General features: G+C 47.0%; 1 protein-coding gene across 1 annotated transcript in view; it reads left to right on the forward strand.

Moving 5' to 3' along the window:
- The window catches only part of LOC309400703 (vigilin-like), a 110,329-nt gene that overhangs the window by 51,909 nt on the left and 39,378 nt on the right, over positions 1-19,042 (forward strand). Inside the window, exons 6-13 of the mRNA XM_081969333.1 lie at positions 428-634; positions 2,560-2,775; positions 3,389-3,595; positions 6,860-6,967; positions 9,163-9,267; positions 11,409-11,487; positions 17,985-18,124; positions 18,602-18,706. Coding sequence (XP_081825459.1) covers positions 428-634; positions 2,560-2,775; positions 3,389-3,595; positions 6,860-6,967; positions 9,163-9,267; positions 11,409-11,487; positions 17,985-18,124; positions 18,602-18,706 — 1,167 coding nt within the window. The remainder of the gene's footprint in view (positions 1-427; positions 635-2,559; positions 2,776-3,388; positions 3,596-6,859; positions 6,968-9,162; positions 9,268-11,408; positions 11,488-17,984; positions 18,125-18,601; positions 18,707-19,042) is intronic.

Here is a 19,042-nt window from a genome sequence, read left to right on the forward strand (position 1 = left end):
TTTTTGCCCATCTGAAAAATATGGCATGGCCTTATTTTCAGGACATGTCATATTTTCGGAGAAACATGGTAGTAGTATAATAAAATAGCAGTTGATATCCTCCCTTGTTATCAAAGGTCACATTCTTCACTCAGGACTTTTGGCTGGCTCCTTGATTAACTTTCCTCTCTTCAACAGCCACCTGTGTATCTGACCTTGGTTCCCATGAGAAAGCTTTTTTGTTTTGACTGCTAGCTAGGTTATCATGTCTCCCCTTCCCCTCTACTAGTTTGTGGCAACTATGAAGCAGCAGAAGATGGCTTTGGCCAGGTTCTCCTCGGAGTTGACAGCTTGACCTTGGGTAAATGTCTGTTCTTCGTCTGTTTTTCTAGCGAATCTACCCCCTCAGATGCTTTAATCCCTCTCCCTACTTCACTCCTACCCACAGGCTTCAGCTACTGTCACAATCCCCAAAGAACACCATCGCTTTGTTATCGGCAAGAACGGCGAGAAACTGCAGGAGCTCGAGCTCAAGACGGCCACCAAGATCAACATCCCGCGGCCCGAGGATCCCAGCAGCCAGATTAAGATCACGGGCACCAAAGAAGGCATCGAGAAAGCACGTCATGAGATCTTGCTCATCTCAGCAGAGCAGGTGAGTGGCTGGGCGCCTCTCCTTTTCTCCGAAAGGCGACAGGATGGCGACGTGGAAGTTCGCAAGAGATAATATTGAATGTCCTCTGCAGTTGATGCAGCAATGTCTTGATTCTAGAACGATGAGCAGGCACTCTGTTCTGACCGAGGCTTCCCAAGAGCATGAAACAAACTCCTTGTCCCAGCAAAAAATCCTTTTATTCATTTACAGTGAATTCTGCCCATTCACAGCCGACAAAGTCTTTCAAAGGAGGCATTACAGTCCCAGACCTTTTCTGGCTTGGAGAGCTGTCAGGCCATTATCTGCAAAACTTGGCAAGGAGTCTCGGGGAGTCACGAACCAATTAAGCGAACTAATTGTCTCCTGCAAACTCCACTCCCCCTTTGGTCCTCTTTTATTTCCTCTGGGAGGGGCCATTCATTGTCCACCTGTGGCCTTACTCCCAAGTCGACCCCTGTTCTTTAGTTGTTTTCTTTGTCTGGCAACTCTGCACATGCGCACACTGGGAACAGGCTCCTGCTGTTCCTCTGCCTCACTGATGTCTGACTCTGAAGGCAGCTGATAACTGGCATACGGCTCTGGTCCCATCTCTGCGTCCAACACAAACCCTCATCAGAGCCTTCCCCAGACTCCAGGACCGGCCCACGTTCCTCCCCAACCTCCTCACTGTCCGAATCTGCTGCCAGTTCTAATGGCCGCCGGTGGGCCACAAAACACTCCAAGATACAAGCGGCATGGGTTGTGCTGTTAATTTTACCATAGAGTTAACCAAATACAACTTTAATGAGTGTCTTTTCTTCTAAAAGGCGAGGAAGGGTTCTTGCACGTTAGTTTTTTTCTTAACTTCTGTCTTTTTTCACACCAGGCTTCCATTGAAAATGGCAATAAGCACTTCGACTTACCGTATTTTTCAGAGTATAAGACGCACCGGAGTATAAGACATATCAAGATTTTGAAGAGGCCAATTTAAAAAAAAAAAGTTTTTGCAATTTGCAGGCCTCCCAAAAAACGGCCCTTTTTTCACGAAAACAGGTCCATTTTCTTGTCAAAAACAGGGTATGCATAGCCTTTAGGAGGCTTGTAGAGTGCTCCTGGGGGCTGGCGGGGAGCAAAAAACGGCCTGTTTTTCTCTCATTTTTGCCCTCCCCAGCCCCCAGGAGCTCTCTACAAGCCCCCTAAAGGCTATGCACAGCCACTTTTGCAAAGGGGGCGGGATTTCGGGAGGTAAAAAAATGCTGTATTCAGTGTATAAGACACACCCAGATTTTCAGCCTCTTTTTTGAGGGGAAAAGGTGCGTCTTATACTCCGAAAAATAAGGTATATATCGCTTCCCAGTGGTTTTACAGCCCTCTCTAAAACGGTTTACAGAGTCAGCATCTCCCCCCCCCCCCAACAATCTGAGTCCCCCTTTTACCAACTTTGGAAGGCTGCGCCAACCTTGATCCTGGTTTAGATTCGAACTGCCAAACTGCAGGCTGTTGGCAGTCAGCAGAAGTAGCCTGCAGTAGTGCACTCTTAACCACTGCGCCACAATGGCTCTTAAATAAATCAACAATTGCAGTGAACGACTGCAACTGAGCCCAGAATTTCCTTGGTTAAGTCAAATTCACTTTACCGCCCTGAGATGCTGGTTAAGAGTGTCTTGCCCCATTTTACGGCCTTCCTTGCCACCGTCCTTAGAATCACCGCAGTTGATAAGTTAGTAACCCACGGCTGTTAAGTGAATCTGGCTTCGGTTGCGTCACGTAGAACAGAAGGAAGCCTGTCCCAAAAGTGCTTTTTTTTCCAAGAGGCAACTAATTGGACTTTCTTGTTTGTCTTTCAAGACGTTTCGCTTCACATCCCTGAAGCTTCTTCCGCTCTGACTTTCTATTTGCTCGTCTCTAGTCAGGCTGAAGCTTCTCCGGGGTTTTTCCTTTTATAGGACAAACGAGCCGTGGAGCGCTTGAACCTGGAGAAGTTCTTCCATCCATTCATCGCGGGGGCCTTCAACAAAACAGTCCAGGAAATCATGCAGGAGACGGGGGCACGCATCAACATCCCTCCGCCCAGCGTCAGCAAAGATGAGATCATCATTACTGGAGAGAAGGAACCTGTCTCCCAGGCTGTTCTGCGTATCCGCAAGATCTACGAGGACAAGGTAGCGCTCGAGAGACCTCGCGGGGTGAGGGTGGGGTGGAGGGTCCACCCTATTTCAGTATCTGTCGCCCTATTTCTTACTCCGCTCTGTCAGCCGTTTTCTTCCCCGTCTCTTCAGTTTCCATCCCTTCTCGGAGGCAGAGTAGCTGGGATTGTGTTGGGGAGAGGTCGGCAAAGCCAGCGGGAGGAGTCAAACGTGGAATTAGTTTAGAATCTCTACGTAGCCACAAGAAAACAAAAGCCAATCTCCCTTGAACGCTATTGAACCTTACCTAGTTTTACCCAGGTACAGACGGTTAGTCTGAGATGATTCCCATGAACAATAAAACACGACTCGAACCCTTCACATGGGGGGGACCTGATCGTTCACACAGGACAGATTGGGAGCAAAACGTTTCCACGTTATTGGGTATGACTTTATAAAACCCTCGAGTTAGAAGGCGCTAAGGTAAAAGGTTCCCCTCGCACATGGAACGGTATAGGGTTTCCTGCCTAGGCAGGGGGTTGGACTAGAAGACCTCCAAGGTCCCTTCCAACTCTACTATTGTATTGTATTGTAAGGTTGGCTTTGCATCTTTTTTCTGGTTTTGAAGCTGCCTCTGGCTGTCTTTCAGAAGCGCAAGACGACCACCATCTCTGTGGAGGTAAAGAAGTCCCAGCACAAGTACATCATCGGCCCGAAAGGAAACACCTTGCAGGAAATCCTAGATACCACGGGAGTCTCGGTGGAGATGCCGCCTCTTGAAAGCAGCTCGGAGACCATCATTCTGCGTGGAGAGCCGGACAAACTGGGGCCAGCCCTAACTCAGGTCTACGCCAAGGTACGGTCGCCCAAAGGCCTGGTAACCGTGGGACATTTGACATGGGATCAGCGCAGCAGCAATCTTAGCAGCCCGGTGTGCCAAAATCAACCAAAGAAATCTGGCTTTCCCCCTAGAAGTTGGTTAACTCAGGGGTGACATTCAACCAGCTCGGGAGAGGCGGTAGGGACCATTTGAATCGGTTCGCAGAGCCAGTGAAAATCGCCCTTGGTTGGCCCCGCCCAATGCCCTCTTCCCATGGGGAATTCTGGGAGTCGAAGTCCACAAGTCTTAAAGTTGCCAGGTTTGGAGACCCCTGATTTAAAGGAAAGACCCAACATATTGGTGGCAATTTTGAGCTGGCTCAGCTATAGTCTACTCTTGGAGACACAATTCCCTGATTTCCCTATGTACCGTATTTTTCGGAGTATAAGACACACCAAGGTTTTGAAGAGGCAAATAAAAAGGTTTTGCACTCAGCAAACCTCCCAAAAATGGCCCATTTTTCATAAAAACGGGCCTTTTATTTTCAAAAAAAAGGACAGGCATAGCAGATCGATCGGGGCGAAATTCAAAGAAAAGATATTCCATATTATTACACGCGAAACAATAAAAGAGGTACACAAATACTTACACAAGAGCAATAAGAGTCGTATTGCTCTTACGTCAGTATTTGTGTACTCTTATTGTTTTGTGTATAATGATTGGTATGTCTTCTTTTTTAGGTCCTTAGGGCAAAGAAGTGATGTCGATTTGGCCACACATGCCCACAAAGCCACACATGCCCACAAAGCCCAAAGAAAATTTTGAATTTCACCCCTGGTGTAACTTAACTGAAAACAAGTTGCACGTACACTTTAAAGACCAGCTAGGTAAAAATGTTGCATCTGTGCGCTAGGTTTTATTTTTCTCTCAGTGCGTTATGTGCGTTTCCTCTCATTTTCCCTTTGGTTCGATACCGGCTGTTTTGTTTAAAATGAACTGATGTTACGTCAAGCAAACTCCCTTTGGTTTAGATTATGTTGAATTTGACGTACATTCGGCCGTTACACATCCCAAACAGGATGTGGCGTCCTTGCGAACGGAGTAAATTGTGTTTTTTCAGGAAAGCACGTACAACAAAGCGAAAGAGGAGAGATGGGCAATCTTGGGATGGTCAAAAGTGGCACTTATATTGGGAGGGGGAAGAATGTGGGGTCACTTTATCTAACAAAACACTGGGGCTTTGGAGAATTTCTACCCTCTATTTTTTATTATTATTATTATTAAAAGAATTTTAAACTTACACATACAAAACATAAAAACATCTTCCAGTTACATCCAGGGTGTCGGTTGGTTACAGAACTTTTGTGTATCCTCTCCATAGTCCTCACGTACAATTTATATAAAATCTCACATTATCAATCTAATATATATGCCTACATTATTATCATCATTCATCTTTTATTTGAGTAGAACTATTATTCCTTCGTTTTATACGAGATAGTCTACATTTTGAATTAATTTAGATTATAACAATTCATTACGTCCTCCTAAATCCATCCAATAATCGTACATCTTTATATGATATTCTGTGTCATTTTACCCTCTCTTTTTAACGACGACATTCTTGGCCTTATAACTATTTTTCTCCTTTGTTTCCTAACTAAAAACGGGAGGAGGAAAGTTGGGTTTTCCTCCAAAGTTGGATGGCTTTGAGGGACATAAAATAAGTATTTAATAGATAACCTGTTTTCCTGAAAATAGGAGCTAGCATGTTTTTTTAAACGTGTACCTAATATAAGCCCTACCCCCAAAATAAACCCTACTTAAGAGCCGACGCAGCTGGTCGTCCGCCCATTCCGTCTTGTTACAATACAGTAGCAGAGTTGGAAGGGACCTTGGAGGTCTTCTAGTCCAACCCCCTGCCTAGGCAGGAAACCCTATATCGTTCCAGGGTTGTTGCTTGCAGTGCCGGGGCCGCGAGGCGAGGGGTGGATCTGTCCCATGCGCCTCATACCGGCTTACCTCAGGATTCCTGCAGCCAGGCCATCCACGCTCCGACACCTACCTCACGGCGGCAGCACCAGCGGCCATGCGCAGAAGGAGACCATGTGGCCGCCGGCCGACTTATGCTTGCTTGCGGCCGCAACGGAGCAGGAGACTGGCGCACTGGTGCCATGGCCACGAGGCAGGTGTTGGGGTGTGGATGGCTTGGCTGCAGGAGCCCTGAGGTAGGCCGTTATAAGGCGCATGGGACAGCTCCACCCCCCTACCTTGCCTGGTGGCTGGCGCACCGACGCATTGCTTGGCCTCCTGCTCTGTTACGGCCGCGAGCAAGCAAAAGAAGTGGACCGACGGCCATGCGGGGTCCTGTTGGAGATGGGGCTGGTGAAGGTGAGGCAGGTGTCGGGGAGTGGGCGGCCTGGCTGTGGGGGCCCTGAGGGAAGCCGGTGAGGGGCATGTGGGACAGCTCCATCCCCATCACCTCCTACCCCACCACGAGCAAACAGAAGCGGGCCTCTCATACATGGGGGGGGGGGAGACACCCCTAAAATTAAGCCCTAATGTTTATTTTGCGGCCCAAAAGAAAATAAGACCCGGTTTTATTTTCGGGGAAATAGGGATGTGTGAATCCTGGAAGCTGAAGATTAACCAACTTTGGCTGAGTGTAATTGACCAACTTGCACATCTAAGAAAAAAATGAATAAATCTGTGTGAGAATGCTGCAACGATGCCCTAATGCCACCTGGAGGCAGAATGCAGGTATTGCAGCACTAAAAACATTTGCCGGCATAAAGATGTGCCTTAGATATTTTATTAATTGATTTTTTTTTCCAGAATATGTTATAAAGGTGTAATGTTATTGGAGGCTTATTGAAATTACTAATGAGTGCCAGTAGGTGGTTGTGCCTTTAAACACAAATGATTTCAGATAAAAGCACGTTTAAATAATTCCAGTTAAATGAGAATGATGGTACATTGATAGTAAAACACCTAAAAGATTTTTGATTTAAAATGTACCATTCAATATGAATGAAGTATAAGCAAGGATTGTGGTAGAAACGCACGAAATCCATTTGTAACCAATCGACCCGCTTTATCAAGATGTAATGAAGGGTGCTTCTTTTTTTTGTGTGTGTTTTTGTTTAATTAAAACAATTTTAAAAAATCCAAAAAAATAAAAGATGCGGCCAGCTTTGGTATCTTAACTCGAATGGAGAAATGTCTGTAGCCAGGTTTTCAAAGCCGCTCATGTGAATGATGTCGGGAAACTCTTCTTGCCATCCTGTCCCTTTTCCTTAGGCGAAGAGTGTGATGGTAGCTGAAGTAACGGCCCCCGCCTGGTTACATCGTTTTATAATTGGGAAGAAAGGACAAAATATTGGCAGAATTACCCAGCAACTCCCTAAGGCAAGTATCCCTAAGATAACAAAGCTGTAAATAAAATAGCAATAGTAAAAAATCTCTGTGTCAGGCCTGTAATTCTGTTCCTTTTAGGATCTTTGGCCTGCCACACTTTTAAAAAAATTCTTATGCTGTTTCATTGGTATAGTAGTCGGGAGGGGGGAATAGAAAGGATTGTGGAATGTATTGTTATGGATTTTCTTAGAAGCTCAAGGTCGTCTTTTGTCTCCGCACCTCGACACCTGGCCGGAAGCAGAGGGGTGTACATGCCAGCGTGGAAGATGAAGATTGGACCATGTGATGAATTATGGGGTGTGGGGATAGATGATGAACTTTCAACTGGGTGAACCCACAGGATGTACATTAGAGTTGAAATAATGTCAGCAGTTCCAAATATCATGCAGAATTCAATCATTGTCCAAGGCCAAGTTATCCTTAAAACTCCCATTTAATAAGACAGACATTTTGGCATTATGCTGTGAAATTTCAACTCTAATGTACATCCCGTGGGTTCACCCAGTTAAAGACCATGTGATGAATTATGGGGTGTGGGGATAGATGATGAACTTTCAACTGGGTGAACCCACAGGATGTACATTAGAGTTGAAATAATGTCAGCGTTCCAAATATCATGCAGAATTCAATCATTGTCCAAGGCCAAGTTATCCTTAAAACTCCAATTTAATAAGACAGACATTTTGGCATTATGCTGTGAAATTTCAACTCTAATGTACATCCCGTGGGTTCACCCAGTTAAAGACCATGTGATGAATTATGGGGTGTGGGGATAGATGATGAACTTTCAACTGGGTGAACCCACAGGATGTACATTAGAGTTGAAATAATGTCAGCGTTCTAAATATCATGCAGAATTCAATCATTGTCCAAGGCCAAGTTATCCTTAAAACTCCAATTTAATAAGACAGACATTTTGGCATTATGTTGTGAAATTTCAACTCTAATGTACATCCCGTGGGTTCACCCAGTTAAAGACCATGTGATGAATTATGGGGTGTGGGGATAGATGATGAACTTTCAACTGGGTGAACCCACAGGATGTACATTAGAGTTGAAATAATGTCAGCGTTCCAAATATCATGCAGAATTCAATCATTGTCCAAGGCCAAGTTATCCTTAAAACTCCCATTTAATAAGACAGACATTTTGGCATTATGCTGTGAAATTTCAACTCTAATGTACATCCCGTGGGTTCACCCAGTTAAAGACCATGTGATGAATTATGGGGTGTGGGGATAGATGATGAACTTTTTAAGTGGGTGAACCCACGGGACGTACATTAGAGTGGAAATTTCACAGCATAATGCCAAAATGTCTGTCTTATTAAATTGGAGTTTTAAGGATAACTTGGCCTTGGACAATGATTGAATTCTGCATGATATTTGGAACGCTGACACTCTGGTTTTAATGCATGAACTATTGTTTAAAAACAAAAGCCTGCCTCTCTCTTGCGGATACTGGGAAAGCAGGAATTAAAATTTGAAGCAGTGGTGGGTTTCTACCAGTTTGGACTGGTTCAGCCGAACCAGTAATGGTTTGGTGGCTTGAGTTGCTAGAACCGGCTTTTTTTCTCTGGGCTTTTTTTCCGGTTCTGCGCATGGAGCGCACATCAAGCGAACTGGCAGTAGTGGCTTCTGGAACCCACTCCTAATTTGACTGGTCCATTGGGCTCTTTGCTTCTCTTAATAGAGCCTAGAACAGGGGTATCAAACTCAAGACGCTTAAATCTGAGTCAACCTTGAGCCTGGTGAGATTTGAACTGCCAAATTTCAGGCAGCCGGCAGTCAGCAGAAGTAGCCTGCAGTAGTGCACTCTAACCACTGCGCCACCGTGGCTTATTAGGTAGTCCTGCTAGAAATCCCTCAAAACCTCCTCCCAGTGGGGAGCAACAAAAATAGACCGTGAAATGGGTGTCCCTCACAATGCTTTGAGCTCTCAGCATATAGCGCTCATAAGTTGGATCCTGAATAATGGGAAGAGAGCTGACTATCATCTTCTCGGTTGTCCTCAACACTCTCTGTATGGACTTTCTATCTGAGGCACCGCTTGCCACCAAATCAAACAGGGATGCAGTTTGTTACAAATGTTCTCAGTTGTCCCTCTGTAAAAAGTGGCCGGGACAGAAGGAGAAAGACATAACAACCCTTCTTGAAGGTAGACAGACACGGCTTGCCTTCTTTTAGGTTCACATTGAATTCACGGACGGTGATGAGAAGATCACTCTGGAAGGACCCACTGAGGAGGTGGAATTGGCCCAAAGCCAGATTCAGGAAATCATTCGAGACCTGGTGAGTTGTCTTGTGAACCTTACATGTATTGTTCCTCTCTTTCTTCGTCAAGACTCTTTGCTATAGCAGGAAGGACAAACCTTTTCGATTCAGGTCGGTCATTTATCTGCTGCCTCCTTGGCAGGGGTGTGAAGTTTGGCCAGTGATATTACGAGTGCCGCCCGTTGGCGAAGAGACATAGAACTATTTGCAGAAGAGGCCGCTTAAAACGCCCAGAATTGATCTTTCTGAGGTGTCTCTTAAAACTTCCTCAAAAAAACCCCAAACGAATCCAGAGCCGTGCCTCTTCAAACGGGCAGCGTAAGTCCCATATCAAAAGCTGCAGTCCTGTGGGTTATTTCTCCCCATTCAGTTTGATACCAGTTTTCTGCCATCTTGAGAGTGGGGTGATGGCTCAGTGCAGTGGTGAGATCCTGCTGGTTTAACAACCGGTTCGGTGATTGCGTTCTTTGCGCGCACGCTCTCTGCACACCCCCACGCCTGATGCACAGTTTTAACAAAACGTACCCTGCACGTTATTTCTGGGGAGTAACACAGCTGAGGGGCGGCAATACGTTCTGCCACGCAAATCAGCTGAGAGGATATAGGTAAGTAAAGCGGGTGGGCGGGCCCACCTGAGCGTCGGAGCGAACCGGTTTGCTCCCCAGCTGGAGCTACCGGTTTGCCTGAACCGGTCCGAACTGATTGAATGCCACGCCTGGCTCAGTGGTTAAAGAAGCTGGGCTTGTCAGCTGGAAAGGTGATCGCCCAGGTTTGAGAGCCAGCGCCACGCAACAGGGTGAGCTCCTAGGTTCGAGACCCAGCGCCACGCAACAAGGTGAGCTCTCAAGTTCGAGGCCCAGCGCCACGCAACAGGGTGAGCTCCCAGGTTCGAGACCCAGTGCTACGCAACAGGGTGAGCTTCCAGGTTCAAGACCCAGCGCCACGCAACAGGGTGAGCTCCCAGGTTCGAGACCCAGCGCCACGCAACAGGGTGAGCTCCCAGGTTCGAGACCCAGCGCCACGCAACAGGGTGAGCTCCCAGGTTCGAGACCCAGTGCCACGCAACAGGGTGAGCTCCCAGGTTCGAGACCCATTGCCACGCAACAGGGTGAGCTCCCGGTTCCTTGCTCCAGCCCCTGCCCCCCTCGCAGTTTGAAAGCATGCAAATGGGAATAGATAAATAGGTACCACTTTGGTGGGAAGGTAAGCTACCTCCCTCTGCTAAGAAACAGAGATGAGGACCGCCCCTCAGGAGTCAGACACGACTGGACAAAGGAAAATCTTACTTCTACCTTTTTTTGCCACGTTCCCAAAAGGGGCCCTGGATTTCCCAGAAAACAAGGATCTCTTGTGAAAACCTTAGCAAAACTCTATTAATGGGGGAACAAACAGATTCCAATTTAGGCATCCATTCTGAACCCAGGAACACTGAAAATCCACCGAGATGCAGTTGTGTGCTAGCGTTATTTTTTAAGAATCTCAGAAGAACTTGGTTGTTAGGTTAACTGAATCCTAGAATCAAAGGGCTGGAAAGTACCTTGGAGGTAGGGGTGGGCTTCTGGGGGTTCGCAGGGGTTCGGGAGAACCTCTAGCTAAGATTCTGTGCAGTTTGGAGAACCCCCAAATCCTGGTCCTGCCCACCCCGCCCCTCCAAGGAATCCCCACGTGGCCCGTTTTAGATTCAGGTAAGTTCAGGGCATGCACGGAGGCTCAGGGAGGGCGAAAAATGAGTCTACTGGAAGTTCAGGAAGGCTAGAAATGGGGAAGGGGGGCGTTTTCGTCCTCCCGGAAGCTCGAGAAAAGCCTCCGGAGCCGGGGGGGGGGAAACACCACCCCGGGTGGTGCAGGGGGCCAACTAGGCCATGCCCACCCGGCAACTGGGCAGAGAACCCCTTGCTAAAATCGTTGAAGGCCACCCCTGCTTGGAGGTAAGGGAAGTGAGAGAGTGTGCCAGACCTATTCGGTTTTACATTAGCTCGGGAGTCTCGAAACGTGGCAACTTTAAGACTTGTGGACTTCAACTGGCTGGGGAATTCTGGGAGTTGAAGTCCACAAGTCTTCGATGCGATTACTGACGCCCGAGAATGAATTCTATTTGTCTCGAGGCTCCGTGTTTGTCTTGCAAGTCTTGTGTCTCACCACCCCGTCTTCTTCTGCAGCTCAGACGGATGGACTACAGCGAAGTGCTTATTGACCAGAGGTTTCATCGCCATCTGATTGGGAAAAACGGCGCCAACAGTGAGTCTAGAGAGCAATAAATGAACCCTGAAGGATTTGAGGTGGCTGGGGCAGGGTTAATTTTCCCGCCGATCACCGTAAGGTTGTGTTGTGGCCTGCCAGCGACCAACAGAGCTGGCAGCAGGGTTGGACAGTGAGGAGGTTGGGGAGGAGCATGGGCAAGTCCTGGAGGCTGGGGAAGACTCAGACGAGGACTTTGCGTCGGAGGCAGAGATGGGGCCGAGGCCGTCTGGCAGTGATCAGGTGCCTACGGAGCCAGACAGGAGCGAGGCAGAGGAAAAGCTAGAGCCTGTTCCCAGTGTGCGCATGCGCAGAGCTGCCAGAAGAAAAGAACAGCTCAGAAATCAGGGTCGACTTGGGAGTAAAGTCACAGGTGGAAGTTGATTACCCCTCCCACAGGACATAAAAGAGGAGCGAAAGGGGAGTGGGCTTTTGCAGGAAACAATTCCTTCGTTCGGTCATTAGATTCGTTTCAGGAGTGTGAAGATCTGTCCGTGAATCTAAGAGACTCTGCGCCCGGTCTTTCCTTGCACAGCGCCTCATTTGGAAAATATTGACATGGCAGCTTTCCAAAATAGATGAGGTCTGTGGTCATAAATATTCCTTTGAAAGACCATTTGCCAGGCCCTTGCCGAATGTGAATGAGAGGAACTCACAATCATTTCATAAAAGGGATTTTGTCAGGACCAGGAATCTGCCTCACGGTTTTTGGCGAAGCCTAGGTCAGATCAGGCTGAAGCACACACACAAAACCACTAAATAACAAGTAAGTCGTTTCTGTTAACATTTCCCAGCGTGTCCATGGAGAGTCCCAGCCATCCAGATCAGGTTTGCCCCAAAGGTTCTTTTTCAAAAGACAGCTGGACTTTGTTTTACCTTGAAGATGTTTCCCTTCTCATCCAGGAAGCCTCTTTGGTTCAGTTCCAAACTGAAGAAGCTTCCTGGATGAGAAGCGAAACTTCTTCAAGGAAAAATAAAGTCCAAAAAACCTTTGGGATCTCCCAGACTGACCAGTAGGTGATGGAAGCCAAGTTCTCTCTTTTTTTGCATCCTTAAAAAGTTTAACCAGATAGCCCTTTTCCTCTTCCATACTGGGTGTTAATCAGTGACGTGCAGTCAGGTGAGGCACAGCCTCACCGCTCTCATCATGAAAAGAAACCTAAATGTAAAAGGAAAAAGCTGAGCTAGTTGCTGCCTCACCGTGGATGACTCTGCTTAACTGTTAAAAAAAGCCTCTAAAAAGCGCCCTCTACTATGAGGCAGGAGAACTGCATGCCTCATCTAGTCTGACTTTAGGCGTTTTATGATCACTCGAGCAGAGTTAAGCAAGGGTTAAAAGCCTAAAAATTCCTGACGTAGTTGAGGCACGCAGTTCTCCTGCCTCATAGTAGGGGGCGCTTTTTTAGAGGCTTTTTTTAACAGTTAAGCAGAGTCATCCATGGAAGCCAGGCAAAGAGCCATGCTGTAGCACACACACTTTCCCCCAGCCTCTTTCTTTTGGAAGGCTCAGATCGGCTCCCCTCCGGCTTCTCTGCCTCTCCTCTCACCCCAGCCTGCCAGCAGGAGGTGAGTGGGTGGGCTTTATTGCATTCCAGGCATTTCCCACCCAGACAACAGGCTGCATTTGCAATGGTGGAGGTGTTTGGGGAAGGCAGCAGGGGAATGGTGGTGGTGGTGGTGGTGGCAGAGGAGCTGCTTTCAAGCCACTGGAAAAGATATCCAATCCAACTTTTGCGTGTGTGTGTTTGTTTGAGAGTGAGTGAGTGAGAGAGGGAAGGAGGTAGGAGAGATAGTCCAATCCAACGTGTGTGTGTGTGAGAGAGAGAGGGGGGGGGATGGAGGAAGGGAGAGAGAAACAAATGCTGTCGTTTTCAATCGGAACTGAGCATGCCTGGCTGTGGAAACTCTGGGAGTTGAAGTCCACAAGTCTAAAAATATTTGAAACCCACCACTGTGTCAGTGCCTCACCAGCCATAAACCTCACCGCACGTCACTGGTGTTAATCTTTCTTTCATCTGTGTGACTTGGCTCAGGGCTATAGGTGAGCATTTTGGCTTCCCGCTTTTTAGTTTCCCATCAACCCCCAAAATAAGTTGACCTCGCTCCAATCCTGCACCGTAGGTTATCTTGACAGAGAATAGCTCAAGAGTCCTCGGGGGCTTTTGCTTTTGGGATTATAAAATTCCTGAAGACGCCTGGCTGCTTTTCTTGTGTCTGTTAGTCGGACGGTTGCCATTGAAACCTGCGTTCCTTCAGTCTTTGGATTTTCTCTTTTCTTTTTGCTGATGAAACGATTTTAATTTTGCAACACATGGACAGAGTAAACCGTGGTTTCAGTGCGGAAACTCTGAGCATCCTAGTCTAAGGCGAATCCCCAAAAGCTAGACAATTCCCGGAAGCCTGGCGTTTAAACAAATCAGCCATCGCCAGGTACATAGAGATAAACAACAACTACATGCCATTCAAAAGATGAATAAATAATCCAAAAGGGAAACAAAAGGACCAAAAACACCCCCTCCCCAGCAATCAACACCCAGATGAGCAGGAATGAACAGCAAGATGGATAACAGACCAACGATCAAGAAATAAGCAATCGCCCAATAAGCAGGTGTGGTTTTCTCTCCAGCAAAATCCGGAAGACGCTGTCTACAATCTAGATCAGTGGTTTTTGGATTTTCACTATCACACTTCGCTGGAGAGAGGGAGCAGAGCTGGCAGGAGATTCAGACAATGAGGAGGCTAAAACATCTGGAGAACGGTTGCAGGAAATGGGCATGTCTAGTTTAATGAAAAGAAGGACTAGGGGCAGTGACATGCAGGCAGGGGAGGCACAGCCTCACCATTGTCATCATGAAAAGGAAAAAATATATATAAAAGGAAAAAGGCGAGTACTGAAGTGAGGCTAGCTAGCTGCTGCCTCACTGTGAATTACTGCCTAACTGTTTAAAAAAGCCTCTTAAAAAGCGCCCTCTACTATGAGGCAGGAGAACTGCATGCCTCATCTAGTCTGACTTTTTAGGCATTTTATGATCGCTCAAGCAGAGTTAAGCGAGGGTTAAAAGCCTAAAAAAATCCCGAGGTAGGTGAGGCACACAGTTCTCTTGCCTCATAGTAGAGGGCGCTTTTTTTAGAGGCTTCAACTCTGTCATTCTGTTTAAAGCTGCAGTGTCGCGCCCGCTCTTCCTCCTCTCTTTCTCCGTTTCTGATGCCCCCCACCCCCACCCTCCCTCTTTTCCTTCAAATTTCCTTTTTTTCTTTTTTTCTTTAATAAATGCAAGGCCAGTTGCCATTTGGACTGAGTCTTCTCTGTTGAGTTAACCTTGCATGAATTGCAAAGGGAGGAAGATTAGGGAGGAGGGGGAATGCGAGCCTACCAAAGCTTCCGACAAACAGGTGGATTAGTCAGTGGGGCGTCGGGGGAGAGGAGAGAACGGCTGAGCTCCGGCGCGGGCGAAAGAACGTGCTTTCCCCTAGCGAGCTTTCCCCCGTGGTCCGGGCCAAGCTGCAAATGATGGATTGGCTCAGATCTGGCGCTTCTTGGTGGGCTGGAAGGCGAAAGCCTTTTGCCGTGCCGGGAAACGTCATGGCAAAAGGAGCAGCTGGTGAGGTTGCTAGGAGAGAGCCCGGGAGGAAAGGTGCGCGCGCAGAGGAGAGGAATCTAAGGCAAAAACAGCAATTGGCTCTCCCCGACGAGCTTCCTCGCCCCTCGCTGCTTTTCTCCGGTTGCTGCGTTTTGTTGGAAGTTCTCTCCACCCCCCCCAGCGCCTGCTGGACCGTGGATTGCAATAGCGCTTTTTATTATCCGAGGTGGGCTAATGATAGAATCTAGTCATTTTTCCTGAGCTAAGGCCACGCTTATTCCCTTTTAACCACCTGAGGTTCCTTTGGTAACAGACGGGGATGGCTGCTCCCCCCCCCCCAAGCTCCAGGAGGAACATGCTTATTCTTCATTGTTTTCTAATTTCTACCCACCCCTACCTGCCATTGAGGGCGTTAAGCCTACTGCTGCTGAGGGACACACTGGGGGAAAGAGTAGGAATTCCTCCTCCCGCCCCCTTGCCTTTCATCTCTCCTCCTCTTCCTCCATTCCGAATTAAATATGCAGAAAACTTCACCTGAAGCAACTTTTGCAGGTCAACATATTAGAAATGTTCCTTATACAACGGCTTAGGCAAACATCCAGTGCAGGCAACATCTATTAAATTAATTATTAATATTTAACTCGCCTTAAATACAACCCAAAACTTCTATCCAGGGTTGTCGGGGGACAATACGTTTTCAATAGTGTAGGCCGTTCCCTGCTTAACTTTATTACTGATAGCTGTTCATTTCCAAGTAGAACTGAAGTAGAATATCAATACAATACAATACAATATTAGAGTTGGAAGGGACCTTGGAGGTCTTCTAGTCCAACCCCCTACCTAGGCAGGAAACCCTGTACCGTTTCAGACAAATGGCTATCCAACATCTTCTTAAAGACTTCCAGTGTTGGGGCATTCACAACTTCTGGAGGCAACTTCTCTTCCACTGATTAATTGTTCTAACTGTCAGGAAGTTTCTCCTCAGTTCTAAGTTGCTTCTCTCCTTGATTAGTTTCCACCCATTGCTTCTTGTCCTACCCTCAGGTGCCTTGGAGAATAGTTTGACTCCCTCTTCTTTGTGGCAACCCCTGAGATATTGGAACACTGCTATAATGTCTCCCCTAGTCCTTCTTTCTCTTAAGCTAAACATACCCAGTTCCTGCAACCGTTCTTCATATGTTTTAGTCTCCAGTCCCCTAATCATCTTTGTTGCTCTTCTCTGCACTCTTTCTAGAGTCTGAGCATCTTTTTTACATCGTGGTGACCTAAACAGAATGCAGTATTCCAAGTGTGGCCTCACCAAAGCATTATAAAGCGGCATCAACACTTCACGTGATCTTGATTCTATCCCTCTGTTGATGCAGCCTAGGACTGTGTTGGCTTTTTTGGCAGCTGCTGTACATGGCTGGCTCCTATTTAAATGGTTGTCCACTAGGACTCCAAGATCCCTTTCACAGTTACTACTACTGAGCAAGGTACCACCTATTCTGTACCTGCGCATTTCGTTTTTGTTGCCTAAATGTAGAACCTTACTCCTTTCACCATTGAATTTCATTTTATTAGATAGTGCCCAATGTTCAAGTTTCTCAAGATCCTTCTGTATCTTAAGGATCTTTTCTCGCCATTTTACTATGCAATTGCAAAAAGATGCAAGCTGTCCCAGTCCTCCCTTCACAACGATTGTTTGTCGTGTTTCAATAGGAGACAGGTAGCCCTGAACCTATGACCACAACTGAGCCTAAAGTTTTATTTTGCACAGTAAGACAGGTGAGGTGAATTTTGCCCCACGCTACGACTTTTCTTGTTGCAGTTGTTAAGCGAATCACCGCAGACGTTAAATTACTAGCGCGGTTGTTAAGGAAATCTGGCTTCCTCCATTGACTTTGCTTGTCTACTGTCAGAAGGTTGCAAAATGTCAGATGGTTGCACAAAGGGATCAGGTGACTCCAGGACACGGCAAGCATCAAAAATATGAACCAGTGGCCAAGCACCTGAATTTTGAACATGTGACTATGGGGATGCTGCAATGATCATCAGTGAAAAAGTCACTTAAGATAATTTGTAGGATTTTAAATGTTTGTAAATCTGATTGTGATGGCATCAGTGCCTCACCAGCCATAAAGCTCACCGCACGTCACTGACTAGGGGAGACATGATAGCAGTGTTCCCATATCTCAGGGGTTGCCCCAAAGAAGAGAGACTCAAACTATTCTCCAAAGCACCTGAGGGCAGAACAAGAAGCAATGGGTGGAAACTAATCAAGGAGAGAAGCAACTTAGAACTGAGGAGAAACTTCCTGACAGTTAGAACAATTAATTGGTGGAACAGCTTGTCTCCAGAAGTTGTGAATGCCCCAACACTGGAAGTCTTTAAAGAAGATGTTGGATAGCTATTTGTCTAGGGTTTCCTGTCTAAGGAGGGGTTGGACTAGAAGACCTCCAAGGTCCCTTCCAACTCTGCTACTGTATTGTATTGTATATAAAAGAAGGGGAGGTGAACAATGGAGGACAATGAGCCCGCTCAGGAAACACAACAAACATGGATGCTGACTGCCCCCCCCCCCCCCGGCTGGGGAATAAATAGAATAGAAGAGAGGGGAGTGGTTGGGTTGTCGCAGGCAACCGTTTGTATTTCTGGAAAGTTGGTTCCTTGTGTGTTTTGTGAGACTGCCTTGCCCACAACTGAGGTTCGTCTATGTCTCTGTTTGAAGTGACTTAATTTGCAGCCTCCCTGCCGGGAGCTCACAGCCCTCCATTTACCATAATGACTGATAAGGACTATTGTTTTGGTTAAATCCTTGCAGGACTCTTGCCTGGACTTTCTGTTGGTGAATGCAATTCATTATTATTATTATTATTATTATTATTATTATTATTATTATTATTATTATTATTATTTTGGTACTTTCCCCCCCAGTCAACCGCATCAAGGAACAGCACAAAGTCTCCGTCCGCATTCCTCCCGACAGCGAGAAGAGCAACCTGATCCGGATCGAGGGAGACCCCCAAGGCGTTCAGCTGGCTTGTAAGGAGCTTCTGGAAATGGCAGCCCGGATGGTAAGGAGAGGGGGCTCCTTGACCTGCCTCAAGGATGTCTCCTGCCTATTGGTGGGAAGTCCTCAGGGAAGGTGGCTCGGCGGCTAAGACGCTGAGCTTGTCGATCGGAAAGATCGGCCATTCGGCGGTTCGAATCGCGTAATGGAGTGAGCTCCCGTTACTCGTCCCAGCTTCTGCCAACCTAGCAGTTCGAAAGCACATAAAAATGCAAGTAGAACAATAAAACCACCCTTGGTGGGAAGGGAACAGCATGCCGTGCGCTTTCGGCGTTGAGTCATGCCGGGCACATGATCCCGGAGACGACTTCGGACAGCGTTGGCTCTTTGGCTTTGAAACAGAGACGACCGCTGCCCCCTAGAGTCAGGAACGACTAGCACATATGTACGAGGGGACGCTTTACCTTCACCTTACCTCAGGGAAGGGGTCCGAACAAACAGTTGGTTTGGGTGCAACGCCTTCCTTGAACTCTTCTCCTAGGAAAATGAACGCACCAAGGACCTGATCATCGAGCAGCGCTTTCACCGGACAATCATTGGGCAAAAGGGCGAGAAAATCAAGGAAGTCCGGGACAAGTTTCCAGAAGTAAGGAATTCCCTCTTGTCGTATTGCCCCCCCCCCCCCAAAAAAAAAGGGTATTTCCAGGTTTCTGGCAAAAATGCAACACTTCGTTTTGGGGTTCCCAGTAGGCTTCGTGCTTTATTTTAGCTTAATTGAAATATATTTTATTTTATATTTCAATGTGTTGTTTTTCTAACTCATCTTTCTTTGGGGAACGCTGGAGGAGTGTCAGGTGGAAGCAAGCAGAGTCGCTCATGAAAGGTTTAAGTCATCAATTTGTTGACTTCTACCTGTCAGGATTTCGACCAGTGCCCTAAAGCAATTAAGAGTCTTAAGAATAGCGTAGCGTAGCATAGCATA

The sequence above is a fragment of the Natrix helvetica genome (genome assembly GCF_964273705.1).
Source record: "Natrix helvetica genome assembly, chromosome: W".
NCBI lineage: Eukaryota > Metazoa > Chordata > Lepidosauria > Squamata > Natricidae > Natrix > Natrix helvetica.